Below are 24,304 nucleotides of genomic sequence, written 5' to 3'. Positions count from 1 at the left end.
AGGCACCATTTGTACCCAGCTGAAAGGTATAGTAGGCCGGGAATGTATATTCGTTCTAGCTGGTGGCTAGCTCTGTGAGCAACATGTCAGAGATCTGTGGTTTTGGTATATAACAGTTGTAATAAAAAGTCATGCTCAATGTCAAAATTTCTTCAACATGATAAAATGAACAATCTGATATTCTAGATAATTTACATAGTTGAGTTTTCATTGTTTGTGGAATATTAAACCACACACATCTCAAATCTTTTCCAATGGTAGACTATCAGACTGATACAATTGACAGACCACCAGCTGTCGAACAATCCATCTGGGTACTGCATTTGGTATTGTGTATACAACAATGTACATTTGCTATGACAATTTGAATAGGTGCATCGGCTTTTTCGAGCATGAGACGTGGCTACATACAGCTTGGTGATTGGTCAGTTATGTGACCAAAAATTCTCTATATTAGTTTTATGCCCTACTGATGAGAAAGGGAGTCGGGTTATATAGTGTTGTCCATTTTTGCCAGCACATGCAGTCTCAATGTGTCCTGATTCAATTTCAAGTAGGGTGGGGATACTGAAAAGCATTTACATTTCTTGTAGATATGATCATTATACTAGTTTCTGAGTTGTCAAGCTAAAACTTCTTTTTTCTTTGAATTCCATTGATTTTTCAGGTATATCCATGGTAAATATTCACTTTAGTGGAATATCTTTTTTAAAAAGAACATAATAAATATTTTTGTTATCATATAAACATATAGTGCATATCGATAATAATAGTTTCAATAGTGAATGAGAAATTACAATGTAGTGTATGACGTATTACATATATATATATATCTAACATATATACATTTAATGTAATAATTATGAAATCATAGAGCTAACAAGATATTTCATCTTTAATTATCAGTATTTATAGCATAATAAATCATTATCTATCGATAAATAATACTGTAGGTCAAATAATACATAGTGAATGGTATATATCTCCTATAATATGTAATGATAATATACAACTTTGTTAACACACATTTATAAAGTGTTTATTGTGTTGTCTGCAGTTATTAAGCATATCATTACACTAACTCAAATAGATGACAGCTTAGTTAGACTCATCTGGGACTACATTTCCATTCGGTAAATCCAGGAATTCCTAATAGGGGCATTGGTACTTTCTGGTTGTTCTCTTCGTCAGAAGGTCAAAGGTCAAGGCCATTGTTATTATAACAAATAGAAATTTCATTTCTCTGTTATATTAAAACTTTACTTGGGCTGAAAATTACTTAGAATTCATGGACAAATTGGTTGTTAGGGACTGGTTTTTCATTTCGAAAGGTCAAGGCCTTTTTTTTACTGAGAATTAAAATTCAGTTTCTGTGTGATAATGTGGTTAATCATGCTCAAAGTTCACGGACATCTTCCTTGATTTGTTTAAAATATCCTCATATCAAAGGTCAATGTCAGCATTACAAAAACTAGAAGTTGTATTTCCTCAAAAATTAAATCAGTTTCCTTTTGGAACAACTTGTAACAATATTTTTGACTAAAAACAACTTCATAATGTTTTAAACTTCTTTGCAGGCGACACATCGTTTCCATAGAAGTATTTAGCATACTCTATTCGCCATACTTAGTGCCCTTCCCCCTATAAGCACCCCTCCCCTTTTCTGGAGGAGGAGAACGCCCCCATCTCATGCCTTTGATGATGTCTTAGAACATGTGATGCGTCTTAACATCAACATTGTATCCCATATTACATGAACTTGCGAGTGTTTTACATGTGAATCACGACATAATGATTAATGTGTCTCAGAGGCATAAAAGGCACATGTATGTTTACTGTAACATATTAATGAGCCATGAGAACAGAAAGAGTTAGAATATGGCTGACTTTTTTCGTCCACAACTTACACAATGGTTCACTAAAAAGTGCCCCCCTTTGTTACAATTTTCAGGTCACCTGAGACGAAGTCTCAAGTGACCTATTCTAATCGCCTTTTGTCCGTCGTCGTGCGTCGTCCGTCGTGCGTCGTGCGTTGTCCGTCTTATGGCGATTAACAATTTACTTTTTCGACTTCTTCTCCAAAACTTACTTGTGTCTGATCCCATTTGTATATATGCAAATAAAATATGTTTAAATCAAAACTACTGAACCAAATTTGTTGAAATTTTGTAGAAACCTTCCATAGCCAAAGGTCAACCAAAATTGGGAATTATATGGTCCCAGCCCCCCAGGAGCCTGAGGGGTGGGGCTAAAAGTGGTCAAATAGGCTAAAACTTGAAAAAATTTCTTCTGAAATTCCAGAAATGGTAGAATCAAATACCCTTCATAGATTAAAAGGTCTTGAGGTCCTTTACAAAAGTTGTGAATTATATGACCCTGGGGTCTCGCCTTCCCCCTCTAGGGAGGGGGTCAAGTTTGCTATAGTTAATATAGGGAAAAGACATTTTTGAGCATTATTTGGTCATTTGTATTAGTAAATGAGTCAAATGTTGTCAGAATTATCAGTATGAGAAGGCCATTGAATCCTATTAACAATTTTTCCACGACTGACCCCCAGGGGCCTGAGGGGTGGGGCCAAAAGGGTCAAATAGGCTAAAACTTCAAAAATCTTCTTCTGAAATTCCAGAAATGGTAGAATCAAATACTCTTCATAGATTAAAAGGTCTTGAGGTCCTTTACAAAAATTGTGAATTATATAACCCTGGGGTCTCACGTTCCCCCCCTAGGGAGGGGGTCAAGTTTGCTATAGTTTATATAGGGAAAACACATTTTGAGCATTATTTGGTCATTTGTATTAGTAAATGAGTCAAATGTTGTCAGAATTATCAGTATGAGAAGGCCATTGAATCCATAACAATTTTTCCACGATGACCCCCAGGGCCTGAGGGTGGGGCCAAAAGGGTCAAATAGGCTAAAACTTCAAAAATCTTCTTCTGAAATTCCAGAAATGGTAGAATCAAATACTCTTCATAGATTAAAAGGTCTTGAGGTCCTTTATAAAAATTGTGAATTATATGACCCTGGGGTCTCACGTTCCCCCCCTAGGGAGGGGGTCAAGTTTGCTATAGTTTATATAGGGAAAACACATTTTTGAGCATTATTTGGTCATTTGTATTAGTAAATGAGTCAAATGTTGTCAGAATTATCAGTATGAGAAGGCCATTGAATCCTATTAACAATTTTTCCACGACTGACCCCCAGGGGCCTGAGGGGTGGGGCCAAAAGGGTCAAATAGGCTAAAACTTCAAAAATCTTCTTCTGAAATTCCAGAAATGGTAGAATCAAATACTCTTCATAGATTAAAAGGTCTTGAGGTCCTTTATAAAAATTGTGAATTATATGACCCTGGGGTCTCACGTTCCCCCCCCCCTAGGGAGGGGGTCAAGTTTGCTATAGTTTATATAGGGAAAACACATTTTTGAGCATTATTTGGTCATTTGTATTAGTAAATGAGTCAAATGTTGTCAGAATTATCAGTATGAGAAGGCCATTGAATCCTATTAACAATTTTTCCACGACTGACCCCCAGGGGCCTGAGGGGTGGGGCCAAAAGGGTCAAATAGGCTAAAACTTCAAAAATCTTCTTCTGAAATTCCAGAAATGGTAGAATCAAATACTCTTCATAGATTAAAAGGTCTTGAGGTCCTTTACAAAAATTGTGAATTATATAACCCTGGGGTCTCACGTTCCCCCCCTAGGGAGGGGGTCAAGTTTGCTATAGTTTATATAGGGAAAACACATTTTTGAGCATTATTTGGTCATTTGTAATAGGAAATAAGTCAGATGTTGTCAGAATTATCAGTATGAGAAGGCCATTGAATCCTATTAACAATTTTTCCACGACTGACCCCCAGGGGCCTGAGAGGTGGGGCCAAAAGGGGGTCAAGTAGGCTAAAACTTCAAAAATCTTCTTCTGAAATTCCAGAATTGGTAGAACCAAATACTCTTCATTGATTAAAAGGTCTCGAGGTCCTTTACAAAAATTGTGAATAATATGACCCTGGGGTCTCATATTCACCCCTGGGGAGGGGATCAAGTTTGCTATAGTTTATACAGGGAAAAGACATTTTTGAGCATTATTTGGTCATTTGTAATAGGAAATAAGTCAAATGTTGTCAGAATTATCAGTATGAGAAGGACATTTAATCCTATTAACAATTTTTCCACGACTGACCTCCAGGGGCCTGAGAGGTGGGGCCAAAAGGGGTAAATAGGCTAAAACTTCATAGATTGAAAGGTCTTAAGGTCCTTTACAAAATTGTGAATTATATGACCCTGGGTCATTTATGAGCATTATTTTCTTAATTTTCAATAGGTCAAACTTGGTTAGAATTATTACCCTGTGATAGCATCATCATATCCATATTGGTCCTGGTCAACCTCCAGGGGTAGATGGGCGGGGCCAAAAGGGGTCAAAATGACTAAAATAAGAAAAAAAATCTTCTGAATTCACAGGTTTGATGGAACCAAATACTCTTCATAGATTGAAAAGTCAGTTATAAAATCACTGACTGGTTTCAAGGGCCTGATGGGCCAATATATAGTGTTTTTGTGTCTTTGTTTCATTCTGTATCGGAACTCAGGTGACCGCTAAGGCCCATGGCCCATTACAGTGAATATGGTATAGATAAAGCATAACATATATACTATGTATACCTACAAGATCTAAGTGATAACAGAAATAGTTTAACATTACTAAAATATACTTAGTGAATAGGATATACATATCTCTACTATAATGTAAATCTATTACTTTTCAACACAGGTCTCCACATTATGCATGTCCTGAAGTCATAAGGGTAAGAATTTAACCAGTGACAAAGCATGTTTTATAAATGTTGTGTGTTGTGAGTTCCCGCCGCGCAACTTTCTTTTTCATATTTTCAATTTTATAGATTTGTTTAAGTGTGAAGATGAGAAAACAGCTTTCCATGTTGTGAGTGAAGTTTGTCTTTGTTCATAATTCTATAGCATGTTAATCAAGTTGTACCATGAAATGGACAGGGTGGCACATATACCGTATCACACTTCTTTTCTCGATTTGATTCACCAATACAATGTTAAATAGTAAAAGGTCACCTTTCCCGCTTTACCTTAGAATAAGGTTTTACCTCTGTTAGTAAGCTCTTGTGTTCTTCCAATGAGGTCAGCAATACATGAAAGCGTGAATTAAGTTGTGGTGAAAATATTGTTGGACATGAAAGCGAGAAATAAGCTGTCATGAAAATATTGTTTGACAAGATTAATTTAGTCGTTGTGAAAATGAGTTTGTTTACAGTAACTAGTAACTACATGTACAATGCCATATATTCATTGATGTACAAAATGTAGTTTATTATCTTAGGTTTAAGAAAGAAAAGCCAGGGATATTATCACATGGAAGGCGTAGGTTAGAGTCGAGTTCAAAAGATTTTTGTCACTCTGAAGACACAGTTTTTGAGTCGAGTTCAAAAGATTTTTGTCACTCTGGAGACTCAGGTTTGAGTCTATCCTGGTTTAGGTTGAAGTTTTGTGATCATGTGGTCTTAAGTCTCTCCAGGTGCCTATGGTTCACTATAGTTCAAAAGGTTTTATTTTGATATTCAATGTATGTATGATATGTGACCATTGATGTTGATTTTTTTGTTTGATGTTGTAATGCTGTTGTTTATTCTGTACCCCAAAATTACTTGTAATTATATATAAAAAGTAACAGTCATCTTTGTACATGTAAAATGACGTTTATACATTCACTTTTCACGTCTTCATCTATTCATTTCTTTTTAGCCCACCATCATCAGATGGTGGGCTATTCAAATCGCCCTGCGTCCGTGGTCAGTGGTCCATCGTCCGCCGTCCGTCGTCCGTCATCCGTCCATAAACAATGCTTGTTATCACTATTTCTTAAAAACTGCTGCAGGGATTTTGTTCAAACTTCACATGGAGGGTCCCCTTGGTCCATATTTGTGCCATACAGATTTTGAGGCTGATCGGAAAAACAAGATGGCCGCCAGGCAGCCATCTTTGATTTTGGCAGTTGAAGTTTGTTATCGATATTTCTTGAGAACTACTGAAGGGATTTTGTTCAAACTTCACATGGAGGTTACCCTTGGTCCCTAGTTGTGCCATACAGATTTTGAGTCTGATAGGAAAAACAAGATGGCCGCCAGGCAGCCATCTTTGATTTTGGCAGTTGAAATTTGTTATCGATATTTCTTGAGAACTACTGAAGGGATTTTGTTCAAACTTCACATGGAGGTTACCCTTGTTCCCTAGTTGTGCCATACAGATTTTGAGGCTGATCGGAAAAACAAGATGGCCGCCAGGCAGCCATCTTTGATTTTGGCAGTTGAAGTTTGTTATCGATATTTCTTGAGAACTACTGAAGGGATTTTGTTCAAACTTCACATGGAGGATACCCTTGGTCCCTAGTTGTGCCATACAGATTTTGAGACTGATCGGAAAAACAAGATGGCCGCCAGGCAGCCATCTTTGATTTTGGCAGTTGAAGTTTGTTATCAATATTTCTTGAGAACTACTGAAGGGATTTTGTTCAAACTTCACATGGAGGTTACCCTTGGTCCCTAGTTGTGCCATACAGATTTTGAGTCTGATAGGAAAAACAAGATGGCCGCCAGGCGGCCATCTTTGATTTTGATAGTTAAGGTTTGATATCCCCATTTCTCAAAAAGTGCTGAAGGGATCTTTCTCAAATTTAATATGTAGGTTCCACTAGGGCCCTTGTTGTGCATATTGCATTTTTGGACCAATCGGTGAACAAGATGGCCGCTTGGCCGCCATCTTGGATTTCGATAGTTAAAGTTTGTTATGGCTATTTCTCAGATAGTACTGAAGGGATCTGTCTCAAATTTCATATGTAGGTTCCCCTAGGGAGCTAGTTGTGCATATTGTGATTTGGGACCGATCGGTCAACAAAATTGCTGCCAGGCAGCCATCTTGGATTTTGTTATTCAAAGTTTGTTATCGCTATTTCTCAGAAAGTACTGAAGGGATCTTTCTCAAATTTCACATGTAGGTTCCCCTAGGGCCGTAGTTGTGCATATTGTGATTTGGGACCGATTGATCAACAAGATGGCCGCCAAGGAGTCATCTTGGATTTTGATAGTTGAAGTTTGTTACCGCTATTTCTCAAAAGGTACTGAAGCGATCTGTCTCAAATTTTATATGTAGTATGTTTGAAAAAGTTTAAAAAGTAGAGAAAAGATCCATCTTTCCTTTGTCAGATATAGATCATTCTTTGGTGGGTGCCAAGATCCCTCTGGGATCTCTTGTTTAATTTTGTTTAGATTTTTCACTAAGTAGTATATATATATACATCAATGATTCTTATAAAAAACACTGTGTATATGTAAAATAAATGTTTTTTAGATTTCAAAATATACTCAGACTTTAAGTTATAACTTTTTTTCATTGTATGAAACATGATGGTTAATGTTTCAAGACATCGACCAAAGGATGTGTCTACTTTAAGGGAAAAAGAAACAACGTTTTTTTGTTTTTTTTAAAGAACATCATATTTCAGTGTAAACCTTGATTTTATTGTAATGTTGGATTTTTAATGAAGTTTAGTAAAGTGTTAAAATAACCTTGTGTGGTATTTTGAAATATCTTAAGCTGCTTAAGGTTAATATTCCAGTATATTGACCTCATTTAATGTCCATGATTGATAACTACGTTGCGTGTTCTAAGTGTTTAGATCTTGCTCAAATTTTACGATTTATCTGTATCCTTCAACCTTGGAGCCATCAAACCATACAAGGTTACAAATCCATAATGCCTGATTCATTACATCAGCAACACTTGTGGTTGTGATTTTGATAAGTGTGCTGCATGGCCATTTTGTTCTTAGTCCCTTGTTATGCATGTTGAAGCCAAATTTTGAGCTTTATCAGGAAAGTGCAATGTGCATAAGTAAGCGGTCAGATTTTGACCGTTGATATTTTTATGAAGTGTAATATTGAATTGACCATGTTTATCTGGCCATTTTTATCCCTGGATTATGCATAAAAAATGTGTCTTCGTTCAGTCGCTGGTTTGCTTTAATTAGTCACATGGTCATCAAAGCCATTGTGACAAGGCCACTTGTATATTTCATTTATATGAAGTCTCCATCTTGCACACTAACTGTCATAAGAATTTAACTGTTAACTGAAAGTAAGTCATAACATGAACATGATTGTGACCTTTGACCCATTGTTACAGAAAGTAAGTCAAAACATGAACATAATTCTGACCTTTGACCCATGGTAACAGAAAGTAAGTCATATCATGAACATAATTCTGACTTTTGACCCGTGGTATGATATCATTTTGTCAAGACTCTAATTATCTTGTTCACTTGGTGTCTCTGAAGCTTCATATATATTGTGTGAGTTAATTAGCTCATTTAACCCTGAAATTTCAAAATGGACTGTTCTACTCCTTGATTTGGAAGAGTCTAAATGTGTCTTCAGAGTTGAATGAGTTAATGCAATACATGTATTCATCAAATATTGGTCACTTTGGGATATGAACTAAACTTTGAACATACATTAAAAGAATCTAGAACTCTTAAGTAGTTGACACTGGCAATCCTTATCTGTGGAAAACGTAAACTTTGAAATGTGTCTGCATGTACATGTCATCCAATGGTATAGGTCACATGCTACTGAAATTATCAACAAGTCTTTATCACACCCATTTGCATCACTCATATGCATAGGAAAAATGAATATGAAATTGTCTGTAAATTCTTGGCAAATTATATCTGTTTGCATGTAATTGTTCTTGTATCAAGATGACCATTTAGGCCCCAGGGACCTTTATGTTTTCAGTTTATTTTACATGTTGTATGATAGATTCTTCCATAATACATTTATATGTCATCACTAATGGTGTTCCAAAATAAAAGAATCAAATCAGAAATTTTGAATTATTTCCTATTTGAAGTGTTTTGAAGTTATTTTCAATGGATTGAGCGCTCTTTCCTGGTCCTGTATTTACATGTATGTATATTTGACAAAGAAGTTGACTATTGTATAGCGGTAAGATTCCATGGGTGGTTTCACTATATTTGCATTTTTACTAAAATCAAAGAATTCTAAACACCACAGAATTATGGGGAAATTCACTGATGAACCTAAAGACAATTATATTTAGATGAAAAATTGTAAGAATTATTTAATTAATCTAACCTCAGTGAATATGTTCGGTAGTAGAAATCACAATATATATTGACCCCATGAATTTATAAAAAGCGATACCATATCTTTCTTCTCCTGAAACAGATTTTCTTTCATACCTACGAGTGTAATACTGGCTGGTCTAGGGCAATAAACTCAGGCCACCTGAGGCTGTATTGCATGGCTATACCCATGCAATAAAGCTTCGTGACATCACAGCGTCAACAAAATTTCTATTTCCTCGGTAAAATTTTAACATTTTTTTCACAAACTTGACTAGTTTTACTATAAAAGATGCAAACAACGGAATTTGTGTTGAAAATATCATGTTAAATTTCATGTATGAAAAATTGACCTCTAGCCGTGGATTTCTTGGAATCTATTTCAAAATGACGGGATATTATAGTTGTTAAATTGCAATAAAACGTCGATGTATGAAAGAAAAATACTCTTTCATAAGTGGGTATGAAGGATAGGGATATTAATTTAATTTTAATTCCAGCCACAGATTTTGAAAAGAAATTACTAATATCACAATAATATTCTAAATAATCGTATGTCTGCTATTTTATATGTTATGTCTGTTACAGGGTGAGAAATATGATGGTAGGAAAGCCGATGTCTGGAGCTGTGGTGTGATACTTTACGCATTATTAGTTGTAAGTAGTTCTCCAAATTTCCTTTGGAAATCGTAGGATCAGTTATTGGTTAATTAGAAATAATAAATTATTGATTTTATTGTGCATCAGATATGAACAATTGCTTTGCAATTAATGCCATAGTTATGTAATATGACTGAAGGCAAGGCCTTAAAGGGCGCAGCCAGATGTTTCAGTAACCATTAATTATGCAATGTTAATATGTTCAATTTATGGAAATAATGGAGCCGAATTTTCTGTTTATTTTTTATTCATATAATCATACCTTAAACCCTTATTTGGTAAAGGAAATCCACACAAGAAAAGGAAGAAATTTTTTATAACACATATTCTGTTTTTAGCCAGCTGATTATATTGGAAGGTTGTCACTTGAACTCTTGCAAATAAAGAGCAATAGCACTGAGCTTCCATAGTGATGTATAACCCATTCATATATTTTAGTTAGAGAGTTACCTCCCTTTGTATGATTAAATTGGCCAATGTTAAAATTAACATCATCTTCAATTTGAATATCAACTGAAACCAATAAATTTGAATTGATATCATAGAATATGAATTTATATTATTGTGTCAGATATCAAGTACATAAAAATAAAATTTTGTTCAAGGGTGCACTTCCATTTGATGATGACAATCTTAGGCAGCTTTTAGAAAAGGTTAAAAAAGGTGTGTTTCACATTCCACATTTTGTTCCGCCTGACTGTCAAAACTTATTACGGGGGATGATCGAGGTGGATCCCCATAGAAGGCTAACAGTAAGTACCAGAATATCTATTTCTCTCTATTCCTGTAAGTTAGTTGCTAGCAGGATGATGCTCAACTTAATTGGCAAATTATATCCATATTTGTGTCACTTTGAATTTGAAATTGAACTTTAAAATAACAAGGTGGTCTTGATGCACAGGCTAAATTGTGTTGAATGTGTTGAATGGACCATTTGGGACCGTAGGAAAGTGGTCTAACTACGCAGGTGTCTTTATACAGAAGTGGATGCTAAGGCAGGTTTTACTATATTTGTATTCTTGTTTTTGTTTTTTAGCTTGAAGACATCCATCGCCATCCATGGGTCCTGGCGTAAGTGATCACAACCTATTTTTAGCATACTTTCACTTTACTATTATGAAACATTCAGATAAAGTTGTGAAAACTGGTTTTCGAAATACCTGATTGTTAAATTTGAATTCACAGTTTCTGAAGGTTAGATAATGAATATCTGTTTAATTTCCTGTGGCTGAAAAATTACTGATAATGTTTTTAATTTCTTTTCTTCAAATAATCAGGTACATTGTGTTGATGTAGAGATATCAGGTGACAATTTATGTACAGTCGAAACTCGTTATCTCGAAATTCAACGGACCAACGAAAATGATTCGACTCATCCGGAATTCGACTCAAACGTCATGTCATTAGGTTTGATCAGAACGTGTTTTTTAGCCCACCATCATCAGATGGTGGGCTATTCAAAACGCCTTTCGTCCGTGGTCCGTGGTCCGTCCGTCCCTCCTTCCGTCCGTCCGTCCTTCCGTCCGTCCGTCCGTCCGTTAACAATTCTTGTTACCGCTATTTCTCAGAAAGTACTGAAGGGATCTTTCTCAAGTTTCACATGTAGGTTCCCCTAGGGCCCTAGTTGTGCATATTGCATTTTGGGACCAATCGGTCAACAAGATGGCCGACTGGCGGCCATCTTGGATTTTGATAGTTAAAGTTTGTTACCGCTATTTCTCAGAAAGTTCAAAAGGGATCTTTCTCAAATTTCACATGTAGGTTCCCCTAGGGCCCTAGTTGTGCATATTGCATTTTGGGACCAATCGGTCAACAAGATGGCCGACTGGCGGCCATCTTGGATTTTGATAGTTAAAGTTTGTTACCGCTATTTCTTAGAAAGTACTGAAGGGATCTTTCTCAAATTTCATATGTAGGTTCCCCTAGGACTCTAGTTGTGCATATTGCATTTTGGGACAGATCGGTCAACAAGATGGCCGACTGGCGGCCATCTTGGATTTTGATAGTTAAAGTTTGTTACCTCTATTTCTCAGAAAGTACTGAAGGAATCTTTCTCAAATTTCATATGTAGGTTCCCCTAGGACCCTAGTTGTGCATATTGCATTTTGGGACAGATCGGTCAACAAGATGGCCGACTGGCGGCCATCTTGGATTTTGATAGTTAAAGTTTGTTACCGCTATTTCCCAGAAAGTACTGAAGGGATCTTTCTCAAATTTCATATGTAGGTTCCCCTAGGGCCCTAGTTGTGCATATTGCATTTTGGGACCAATCTGTCAACAAGATGGCCGACTGACGGCCATCTTGGATTTTGATAGTTAAAGTTTGTTACCGCTATTTCTCAGAAAGTACTGAAGGGATCTCTCTCAAATTTCATATGCATGTTCCCCTTGAACCCTAGTTGTGCATATTGCATTTTGGGAGCGATCGGTCAACAAGATAGCCGACCGGCGGCCATCTTGGATTTTGATAGTTAAAGTTTGTTACCGCTATTTCCCAGAAAGAACTGAAGGAATCTTTCTCAAATTTCATATGTAGGTTCCCCTAGGACCCTAGTTGTGCATATTGCATTTTGGGACAGATCGGTCAACAAGATGGCCGACTGGCGGCCATCTTGGATTTTGATAGTTAAAGTTTGTTACCTCTATTTCTCAGAAAGTACTGAAGGGATCTTTCTCAAATTTCATGTGCAGGTTCCTGAAGGGGTCTAGTGCACATTCGGACTTATCGGTCAGCAAGATGATCGACAGGTAGCCATCTTTGATTTTGATAATTGAAGTTTGTTACTGCTACATATCTCAGAAAGTACTGAAAGGATCTTTCTCAAGTTTCATATATAGTATGTAGTATAAGTTTGAAAAGCAGGGAAAAGATCCCTCTTTCTGTTGTCAGACATAGATCATTCTTTGGTGGGCGCCAAGATCCCTCTGGGATCTCTTGTTTAACAGCCCTTATCTTATGACTATTACAGCCGGGTACATGCCTTTCACCTTGATCAGCATATTATCGTGATTTTTCCAACTTGTAAGGTTTATATTAAATCATTTTGATTATATGTTTTCAAATGTGTGTTTTATAATAAATAAATAAACCTGAATTACGATAACATGTTCGTCACACACATGTTCGAATTCACTCATACTGGTTAATATAATTTACGGTAAATGAAATGAAAGTAGATTTCTATACCAACGAAGAAATACATTGTATGACTAAGATACTAGTACATATGCAACTACTAGTTAAACGTTTAACATTGTGGGTTTGTTGAATTATTTTGCACCATCAATATTTAGAAAACACTTTCGTTTCTAATGATACCTGAACAAACGCGTGCACGCTTCCGGTCATGATCAGCCACGCTGATCGAGCCATGCTGAGTGTGATTGTGTAAACACGCGTCGTGTCTATGTACAGGTAAGTCACAATTGTAAAGTGACACTAATTAGGAAGCCAGACTTGAGAGGATTATTAAACAATTCATAATTAGCAGTCATTGTTGTAGTATGTTTCCATAGGCCTGCGTATACCGATCGCGATATGTGCAGGTAAACCAATTATATGTTACGACTACCACAGGTCAATTTCAATTGTTTTTATACATGTTATATTTTACGTAATTGATTTGTTTTTAATTTGAAATTTTGACTGAATAAAATTCGAGATGGCGACCATTTTTTTCGTTGAATATCCGTTCTAGGGACCAGAAATTTACTTTGAGTCAACCGGAGTTTCGAGTCATCGAAATTCGAGTCATCCAATCTTGAAATACATATACAAAGAAGGAAAAAAAACGGGACTTCAAAATTAATTTGACTCAACCGGAATTTCGAGTCAAGCGATTTTGAGATAACGAGTTTCGACTGTATTAATTAATTCTTTGTCTTTTGACTTCAAGGTTCAGGTGAACTGTAGCAATCATGCTTATTTTTTCATCAATCTTCTTTATATTAATAAAGGAAATAAGCAATAAATTTCTGAATTTATCTAAGTTACATTCATTCATAGCTGTCCAGGATGTCTCTCACACAATTTCTTCAAAAAATGATAGGATGGAGCTTAAGACAAATGTCAAAACATCAATATGTATTTGTGAACTTAAGATCAGATAACACTACACCTTAGGAACAATAGTTTCCTTCAGTGGTATGTACCACCTGTAATCTGACAAGAATGTGCTAAAGCCTCCTGTGTTGGTGATACTGGGTTGGGTGAAGGGGAGATAACTTCTAATATGTTTTATAATTATGTCATTCACCCCTGAAATTTTATAATCAACCTGTCTGGTCTTTGATATAGAAGAGCCTAAATGTGTCTTAAGGGGTGAATGAGTTAGAAATGGAAACATTGTTGTTCTGAATATACACTTTTTTGGACAAATTTTGACTGTCAAGTTCATATTATTGTCTCTTTTAGGAGAAAACAGTGATGAAGTAGAATGAAAAAAATGGTATTTTCTCTCTAATTCTGAAATAATTACAATAGGTTATAGCCTTAGTATAAACTACAGATTTGATTAATAATGCAATGAGGATATGAGAGAAAGTTTCATTCCAAAACGAACCGATTGGTAATGATCAACTTTTGATTATCAGTGTAGTTGAAAACATCAATTAAAGTAATTTTTAGCTTGAATGATATGATGTTGATTAACATTTTAGGGGAACAAAACATGATTATGAACTAGAATTACCTGTGATGCAAGTTGTACAGGTAATTTGTTGTGTTCTGATGCCAATGTTGACCAGTTTTGAAACATTTAATTATATACTGTCAGCCCATTGGAAAATTGCTTTCTGCTTTATAATCTGTTCAGGAAAAATTGTCTTGTTTGGAAATTAAATAATTTTGATTTTGAAAAAAAAGACATTGCACTACAAAATTGAATTAAAACACTATTTGTGTTCTTATAGAAGAAAATTACCGTTAATTAAATCATTAAATTTAAATCAAATAATCTAGAAAATCTGTTTTGAATACTATTGAGATGAGAGTTAAGGAGCAGTAGTTTTCCAGTAGCTGACAGACTGTAGATTAAAGGATCCTCTCATGGCTCACTTAAGTCATATTGGATTCTGTTTTGTTATTTTTGTACAAATCCATTTATTTCAGTACTGTAATTAAATCCATTTATTTACCTGTTGGAATGGTTTGACCAAAAATTCTGAAGAAAACATAAATTTGAGTTGTAAAGATCAATAGTTTACTGAAATCTGTAATTCATTTTTATAAAAATCACTCTCTCTCTCTCTCTTTAGTTAGATTGAAACTTGAGGTTGGATCTATGAACCATTCCAATAAGTTGTCTCCCCTTGTGTGTTCACTGATGTGTGATTATAGTTGTCAATTATATGTCTAAATATATCAATGTTTTTATTTGTTTTTATTTTTGTTGATTTTTAGGGATAGTCAGGGCCATTTAGAATTAGAATTACCTGTCGCCCAAATTGTACAGGTAAAATTTCAAAATGTTTTCAATTTACTGTCATTTTGCTTGATACATCCTCTGCTGGGAAAGGTTGTTTTCAATTTCTAAAGGAAAAATCAAACCAAATCCTAAAACTCTTTGGAGGGTGACACATTACCTTTATGAAAAGCATGTTTGTTTATTTTCATGCATGATCAGCACATTTTACATTCCACTGTATGACTAATTATAAGTTATATAACATCCTTCCCCATTATCCCCCTTCCCCACACCTATCCACCCCTCCCTCACAAAAATAAACATACATATACGTGTACTATGATTCTCCAAACCCAGACTGTCTTGCCAACTCTAGACATTTGAAAATTGAATTAAATTTTTTTTAAGTACTCAGGTAGATTGCATAACATTTAAATACTTTGTTCGCTTGATTTTGGAGTTAATTTGAAAACAAAATGGCTGAGGGCAGTTTAAGGGCCATCCTCAGTTTTGAATTGTACCTTAAATTTAATGTATCTTATAACCAATGTCTGACACTTCATGCCATTGGCCAACGCTGGGTCACATATCTTACAGACATAAATAAGGAAGTATTTGAGGAATAAAAGCTGATATTATCACAGGTTTGTTTGTTTGAAGAATGTAAGAATGGTGTTTAGTCCAAGCCAGTCTTTTGTCATTTAAGCAAAGAACATGAAGAGGGGTCTGAATATGTTTTTTTTTTTTAGCCCACCATCATCAGATGGTGGGCTATTCAAATCGTCCGTCGTCCGTCATCCGCCGTCCGCCGTCCGTCGTCCGTCCGTAAACAATGCTTGTTATCACTATTTCTTAAAAACTGCCGCAGGGATTTTGTTCAAACTTCACATGGAGGGTCCCCTTGGTCCATATTTGTGCCATACAGATTTTGAGGCTGATCGGAAAAACAAGATGGCCGCCAGGCAGCCATCTTTGATTTTGGCAGTTGAAATTTGTTATCGATATTTCTTGAGAACAACAGAAGGGATTTTGTTCAAACTTCACATGGAGGGTACCCTTGGTCCCTAGTTGTGCCATACAGATTTTGAGGCTGATCGGGAAAAAACAAGATGGCCGCCAGGCAGCCATCTTTGATTTTGGCAGTTGAAGTTTGTTATCGATATTTCTTGAGAACTACTGAAGGGATTTTGTTCAAATTTCACATGGAGGTTACCCTTGGTCCCTAGTTGTGCCATACAGATTTTGAGGCTGATCGGAAAAACAAGATGGCCGCCAGACAGCCATCTTTGATTTTGGCAGTTGAAGTTTGTTATCGATATTTCTTGAGAACTACTGAAGGGATTTTGTTCAAACTTCACATGAAGGTTACCCTTGGTCCCTAGTTGTGCCATACAGATTTTGAGGCTGATCGGAAAAACAAGATGACCGCCAGGCAGCCATCTTTGATTTTGGCAGTTGAAGTTTGTTATCAATATTTCTTGAGAACTACTGAAGGGATTTTGTTCAAACTTCACATGGAGGGTATCCTTGGTCCCTAGTTGTGCCATACAGATTTTGAGGCTGATCGGAAAAACAAGATGGCCGCCAGGCAGCCATCTTTGATTTTGGCAGTTGAAGTTTGTTATCAATATTTCCTGAGAACTTCTGTAGGAATTTTGTTTAAACTTCACATGGAGGTTACCCTTGGTCCCTTTTTTGTGCCATATAGATTTTGAGGCTGATCGGAAAAAAACCAGATGGCTGCCAGGCGGCCATCTTGGCTTTTGATAGTTAAGGTTTGATATCCCTATTTCTCAGAAAGTATTGAATGGATATTTCTCAAATTTCACATGTAGGTTCCCCTAGGGCCCTAGTTGTGCATATTGTGATTTGGGACCGATTGATCAACAAGATGGCCACCAAGGAGTCATCTTGGATTTTGATAGTTGAAGTTTGTTACCGCTATTTCTCAAAAGGTACTGAAGCGATCTGTCTCAAATTTTATATATAGTATGTTTGAAAAAGTTTAAAAAGTAGAGAAAAGATCCATCTTTCCTTTGTCAGATATAGATCATTCATTCTTTGGTGGGCGCCAAGATCCCTCTGGGATCTCTTGTTTGTCATTTTGTGAAATAGCCTTGTCATTTAGATCTAAGGTGTTTTACATAATTATCATATTTTATTTACATATCAAAATCTTTCTGATATCCTAGAATGTTTGCCTTCATTTGTTATTTCATGGAGATAATCTGTTGCACAAGAACACTATATACTCTTCTCCAATGTCAGAAACATTTCCTACAACACATCTGATAACATCTGACTGCACCCCCTACCTCTTCCCTCCCCCCCCCACCCCCCTACCTCTCCCCCCTCCCTTTCCTTGTTGGTTTTCTTTATTTGGGGCCCTGTATCATTCCCAAGAAAGCGTTGATCAAAATATAATCTCTGTACTCATGTGTGCTTTACAATTGAGAAGTATACTAGCACCTCATTCTTGTTTTGCTATCTGTTAAACAATTTGAACTGCTCTTAAATCTAAGTTATACAGAGTTATTTGTTCTTGTGTCTTATATATACAGAGTTGTCTTTTCTTGAGTCTGTTATACAGAGTTATCTTTTCTTGAGTCTGTTATACAGAGTTATCTTTTCTCGAGTCTGTTATACAGAGTTATCTTTTTTTGAATCTGTTATGCAGAGTTATCTTTTCTTGAATCTGTTATACAGCGTTATCTTTTTTATACAGAGTTATCTTTTCTTGAGTCTTTTATACAGAGTTATGTTTTCTTGAGTCTTCTATACAGAGTTATGTTTTCTTGAGTCTGTTATACAGAGTTATCTTTTCTTGAGTCTGTTATATATAGTTATCTTTTCTTTAGTCTGTTATACAGAGTTATCTTTTCTTGAGTCTGTTATACAGAGTTATCTTTTCTTGAGTCTGTTATACAGAGTTATCTTTTCTCGAGTCTGTTATACAGAGTTATCTTTTTTTGAATCTGTTATGCAGAGTTATCTTTTCTTGAATCTGTTATACAGCGTTATCTTTTTTATACAGAGTTATGTTTTCTTGAGTCTTTTTATACAGAGTTATGTTTTCTTGAGTCTTCTATACAGAGTTATGTTTTCTTGAGTCTGTTATATATAGTTATTAAGTTATCTTTTTTTGAGTCTGTTATAAGTTATCTTTTTTGAGTCTGTTATACAGAGTTTTTTCTTTTGAGTCTGTTATACAGAGTTATCTTTTCTTGAGTCTGTTATACAGAGTTATCTTTTCTTGAGTCTGTTATACAGAGTTATCTTTTCTTGAGTCTTTATACAGAGTTATCTTTTCTTGAGTCTGTTATACAGAGTTATTTTTTTTTGAGTCTGTTATACAGAGTTATCTTATCTTTTCTTGAGTCTGTTATACAGAGTTATCTTTTCTTGAGTCTGTTATACAGAGTTATCTTTTCTTTAGTCTGTTATACAGAGTTATCTTTTCTTGAGTCTGTTATACAGAGTTATCTTTTCTTGAGTCTGTTATACAGAGTTATCTTTTCTTAGTCTGTTATACAGAGTTATCTTTTTTTTGAGTCTGTTATACAGAGTTATCTTTTCTTGAGTCTGTTATACAGAGTTATCTTTTTTTTTTTGAGTCTGTTATACAGCGTTATCTTTTTTGAGTCTGTTATACAGAGTTATGTTTTCTTGAGTCTTTTTATACAGAGTTATGTTTTCTTGAGTCTGTTATACAGAGTTATCTTTTCTTGAGTCTGTTATACAGAGTTATCTTTTCTTGAGTCTGTTATACAGAGTTATCTTTTCTTGAGTCTGTTATACAGAGTTATCTTTTCTTTAGTCTGTTATACAGAGTTATCTTTTCTTGAGTCTGTTATACAGAGTTATCTTTTCTTGAGTCTGTTATACAGAGTTATCTTTTCTTGAGTCTGTTATACAGAGTTATCTTTTCTTGAGTCTGTTATACAGAGTTATCTTTTCTTGAGTCTGTTATACAGAGTTATCTTTTCTTGAGTCTGTTATACAGAGTTATCTTTTCTTGATCTGTTATACAGAGTTATCTTTTCTTGAGTCTGTTATACAGAGTTATCTTTTCTTTGGTCTGTTATACAGAGTTATCTTTTCTTGAGTCTGTTATACATAGTTATCTTTTCTTTAGTCTGTTATACAGAGTTATCTCTTTTGAGTCTGTTATACAGAGTTTCTGCTATTTTTTACTTTTACAGGCCAGTTCTTAAATTCTGATTTATCATAATGATCTACTCTTGATGCTTACAGTAGTTATCATAGAGCAAATGGTTTCTTGCATCTGAATTATATAGAATTACCTGCTTTTGAGTCTAGGTATACAGTGTTTTATGCTTTTAAATCTAAGATATACTCGAGTCTTTGCTATCCAAATTTCCCTGCTCTATGGTTTCCTGGTCTGTCATTTGTGTGCAAGAGAAACAATGTTGTTTACCCATTGTAACAACTTAAATATATAAAAAAGAAACAAAAAGAAATGAATATTAATGTTTCTTAATGTTGTTAGAATTTTAATCTACAGGGTTTTTGCCAAGTACAGTTGATAATAAATAGTTACTTATAAAGTTGAATTGTTTTTCCGAAAGATTGATATAGATGTACATGGAACCCTAACTATGAAGATCTGTTATTTTACACTTAAGTACTCTGTATGAATATTTTCTAATTTGCCATGTAAATAAATCTTAAATATAGTGCTGTTTTTATTTGATATATGTATATATTAATTTGAAAGCAATTAGATCTTTTCAAGTAAAGCTATATTATATTATGACATGAAGTTTTACATTATGTATTTTTTTTTGTTAATTTCCCCTTTATTAAAATTCCTGATTCATTATTTCTTTGAATGCAAGTTATGATAAATATCTTTAAAAAGATAACTAAAAGATAATATTGTATTTTTCTAATGCAAGATTTATTTTATTTGAAACTCATTTTTACTGTTGGATTGACCTTGATCTTTTGTGACCTTTGATATATTATCCTTGTTTGCAGACCTCCATTATCCCAACAATAGCTGACCTTGACCCCGATGTTCTTTCTACAATGAATTCCCTGCAATGTTTTAAAGATAAAGACAAGTTAGTGGAAGAATTGCTGAATTCAAAGTAAGTGTGACTGAGTTCCAGGATAAGTTTGTCATTTACATATAACAAATGAAGGGATCATTATCATTATTGTGATGTGATTAGCTTTAGATTTAAACAGGGATGTAATATACTTAGATTTAAACAGGGATGTGATAAACTTTAGATTTAAACAGAGATGTGATTATCTTTAGATTTAAACAGAGATGTAATTATCTTTAGATTTAAACAGAGATGTAATTATCTTTAGATTTAAACAGGGATGTGATTTCTTTAGATTTAAACAGAGATGTAATTATCTTTAGATTTAAACAGAGATGTGATTATCCCAAGATTTAAACAGGGATGTGATTATCCTTAGATTTAAATAGAGATCATATGTGAAATCTTTCTTAGATTTAAACAGGGATGTGATTATCTTTAGATTTAAACAGGGATGTGATTATCTTTAGATTTAAACAGGGATGTGATTATCCTTAGATTTAAACAGGGATGTGATTATCCTTAGATTTAAACAGATGTGATTATCTTAGATTTAAACAGGATGTGATTATCTTTAGATTTAAACAGGGATGGTTATATACTTTAGATTTAAACAGAGATGTGATTATATGATTTAGATTTTAAACAGAGATGTATATTATCTTAATTTAAACAGGGATGTGATTTCCTTAGATTTAAACAGGATGTGATTATCCTTAGATTTAAACAGGGATGTGATTATCCTTAGATTTAAACAGGGATGTGATTATCCTTAGATTTAAACAGGGATGTGATTATCCTTTAGATTTAAACAGGGGATTTGTGATTACAGATGTCTTAGATTTAAACAGGGATGTGATTATCCTTTAGATTTAAACAGGGATGTAATATACTTTAGATTTAAACAGGGATGTGATAAACTTTAGATTTAAACAGAGATGTGATTATCTTTAGATTTAAACAGGGATGTGATTATCCTTAGATTTAAACAGGGATGTGATTATCTTAGATTTAAACAGGGATGTGATTATCTTTAGATTTAAACAGGGATGTGATTATCCTTAGATTTAAACAGGATGTGATTATCCTTTAGATTTAAACAGGGATGTGATTATCTTTAGATTTAAACAGGGATGTGATTATCCTTAGATTTAAACAGGGATGTGATTATCCTTTAGATTTAAACAGGGATGTGATAAACTTTAGATTTAAACAGAGATGTGATTATCTTTAGATTTAAACAGGGATGTGATAAACTTTAGATTTAAACAGAGATGTGATTATCTTTAGATTTAAACAGGGATGTAATAAACTTTAGATTTAAACAGAGATGTAATTATCTTTAGATTTAAACAGGGATGTAATTATCTTTAGATTTAAACAGAGATGTAATTATCTTTAGATTTAAACAGAGATGTAATTATCTTTAGATTTAAACAGAGATGTAATTATCTTTAGATTTAAACAGAGATGTAATTATCTTTAGATTTAAACAGGGATGTAATTATCTTTAGATTTAAACAGAGATGTGATTATCTTAGATTTAAACAGGGATATGATTATCTTAAGATTTAAACAGGGATGTGATTATCTTTAGATTTAAACAGAGATGTGATTATCTTTAGATTTAAACAGGGATGTGATTATCCTTTAGATTTAAACAGGGATGTGATTATCCTTTAGATTTAAACAGGGATGTGATTAACTTTAGATTTAAACAGAGATGTGATTATCTTTAGATTTAAACAGGGATGTGATTATCTTTAGATTTAAACAGGGATGTGATTATCTTTAGATTTAAACAGGGATGTGATTATCTTTAGATTTAAACAGGGATGTGATTAACTTTAGATTTAAACAGGGATGTGATTATCTTTAGATTTAAACAGGGATGTAATTATCTTTAGATTTAAACAGGGATGTGATAAACTTTAGATTTAAACAGAGATGTGATTATCTTTAGATTTAAACAGGGATGTGATTATCTTTAGATTTAAACAGAGATGTGATTATCTTTAGATTTAAACAGGGATGTGATTATCCTTAGATTTAAACAGAGATGTGATTATCCTTAGATTTAAACAGGGATGTGATTATCCTTAGATTTAAACAGGGATGTGATTATCCTTAGATTTAAACAGGGATGTGATTATCCTTAGATTTAAACAGGGATGTGATTATCTTTAGATTTAAACAGGGATGTGATTATCCTTAGATTTAAACAGGGATGTGATTATCCTTAGATTTAAACAGGGATATGATTATCTTTAGATTTAAACAGGGATGTGATTATCCTTAGATTTAAACAGGGATGTGATTATCCTTAGATTTAAACAGGGATATGATTATCTTTAGATTTAAACAGGGATGTGATTATCTTTAGATTTAAACAGGGATGTAATTATCTTTAGATTTAAACAGAGATGTAATTATCTTTAGATTTAAACAGGGATGTAATAAACTTTAGATTTAAACAGAGATGTAATTATCTTTAGATTTAAACAGAGATGTGATTATCCCAAGATTTAAACAGGGATGTGATTATCCTTAGATTTAAATAGAGATCATATGTAATTATCTTAAGATTTAAACAGGGATGTGATTCACTTTAGATTTAAACAGAGATGTGATTACCTTTAGATTTAAACAGGGATGTGATTACCTTTAGATTTAAACAGGGATGTGATTACCTTTAGATTTAAACAGGGATGTGATTCTCTTTAGATTTAAACAGGGATGTGATTATCCTTAGATTTAAACAGGGATGTGATTCTCTTTAGATTTAAACAGGGATGTGATTCTCTTTAGATTTAAACAGGGATGTGATTACCTTTAGATTTAAACAGGGATGTGATTCTCTTTAGATTTAAAAAGGGATGTGATTATCCTTAGATTTAAACAGAGATGTGATTATCCTTAGATTAAAACAGGGATGTGATTATCTTTAGATTCAAACAGAGATGTGATTATCTTTAGATTTAAACAGGGATGTGATTACCTTTAGATTTAAACAGAAGTGTGATTATCTTTAAATTTAAACAGGGATGTGATTATCCTTAGATTTTAACAGAGATGTGATTATCCTTAGATTTAAACAGGGATGTGATTATCCTTAGATTTAAACAGGGATGTGATTATCCTTAGATTTAAACAGGGATGTGATTATCCATGGATTTAAACATAGATGTGATTCTCTTTAGTTTTAAACAGAGATGTTATTATCCTTAGATTTAAACAGGGATGTGATTATCCTTAGATTTAAACAGGGATATGATTATCTTTAGATTTAAACAGGGATGTGATTATCCTTAGATTTAAACAGGGATGTGATTATCCTTAGATTTAAACAGGGATATGATTATCTTAAGATTTAAAAAGGGATGTGATTCTCTTTAGATTTAAACATGGATGTGATTATCCTTAGATTTAAACAGGGATGTGATTATCCTTAGATTTAAACAGGGATGTGATTATCCTTAGATTTAAACAGGGATGTGATTCTCTTTAGATTTAAACAGGGATATGATTATCCTTATATTTAAACAGGGATGTGATCATCTTTAGATTTAAACAGGGATATGATTATCTTTAGATTTAAACAGGGATGTGATTATCCTTAGATTTAAACATGGATGTGATTCTCTTTAGATTTAAACAGAGATGTGATTATCCTTAGATTTAAACAGGGATATGATTATCTTTAGATTTAAACAGGGATGTGATTATCTTTAGATTTTACAGGGATATGATTATCCTTAGATTTAACAGAGATGTGATTATCCTTAGATTTAACAGGGATGTGATTATCCTTAGATTTAAACAGGGATGTGATTATCCTTAGATTTAAACATGGATGTGATTCTCTTTAGATTTAAACAGGGATATGATTATCCTTAGATTTAAACAGGAATGTGATTATCCTGAGATTTAAACAGAGATGTGATTCTCTTTAGATTTAAACAGGGATATGATTATCCTTAGATTTAACAGGGATGTGATTA

The 24,304-nt window shown here is 34.0% G+C and overlaps 1 protein-coding gene across 9 annotated transcripts in view; it reads left to right on the top strand.

Annotated features, from left to right (window-relative positions):
* The window catches only part of LOC138329944 (serine/threonine-protein kinase BRSK2-like), a 94,987-nt gene that overhangs the window by 56,729 nt on the left and 13,954 nt on the right, over positions 1-24,304 (top strand). For all 9 annotated transcript variants that reach the window (XM_069277236.1, XM_069277234.1, XM_069277233.1 and 6 more), the window contains exons 6-11: positions 4,766-4,799; positions 9,752-9,820; positions 10,429-10,575; positions 10,860-10,894; positions 15,225-15,276; positions 20,230-20,342. In XM_069277236.1, the coding sequence (XP_069133337.1) occupies positions 4,766-4,799; positions 9,752-9,820; positions 10,429-10,575; positions 10,860-10,894; positions 15,225-15,276; positions 20,230-20,342 (450 nt within the window). The remainder of the gene's footprint in view (positions 1-4,765; positions 4,800-9,751; positions 9,821-10,428; positions 10,576-10,859; positions 10,895-15,224; positions 15,277-20,229; positions 20,343-24,304) is intronic.

Source organism: Argopecten irradians, chromosome 8, assembly GCF_041381155.1.
Source record: "Argopecten irradians isolate NY chromosome 8, Ai_NY, whole genome shotgun sequence".
NCBI classification, from domain to species: Eukaryota; Metazoa; Mollusca; class Bivalvia; order Pectinida; family Pectinidae; genus Argopecten; species Argopecten irradians.
This window is presented reverse-complemented; position numbering and strand designations above follow the sequence as displayed.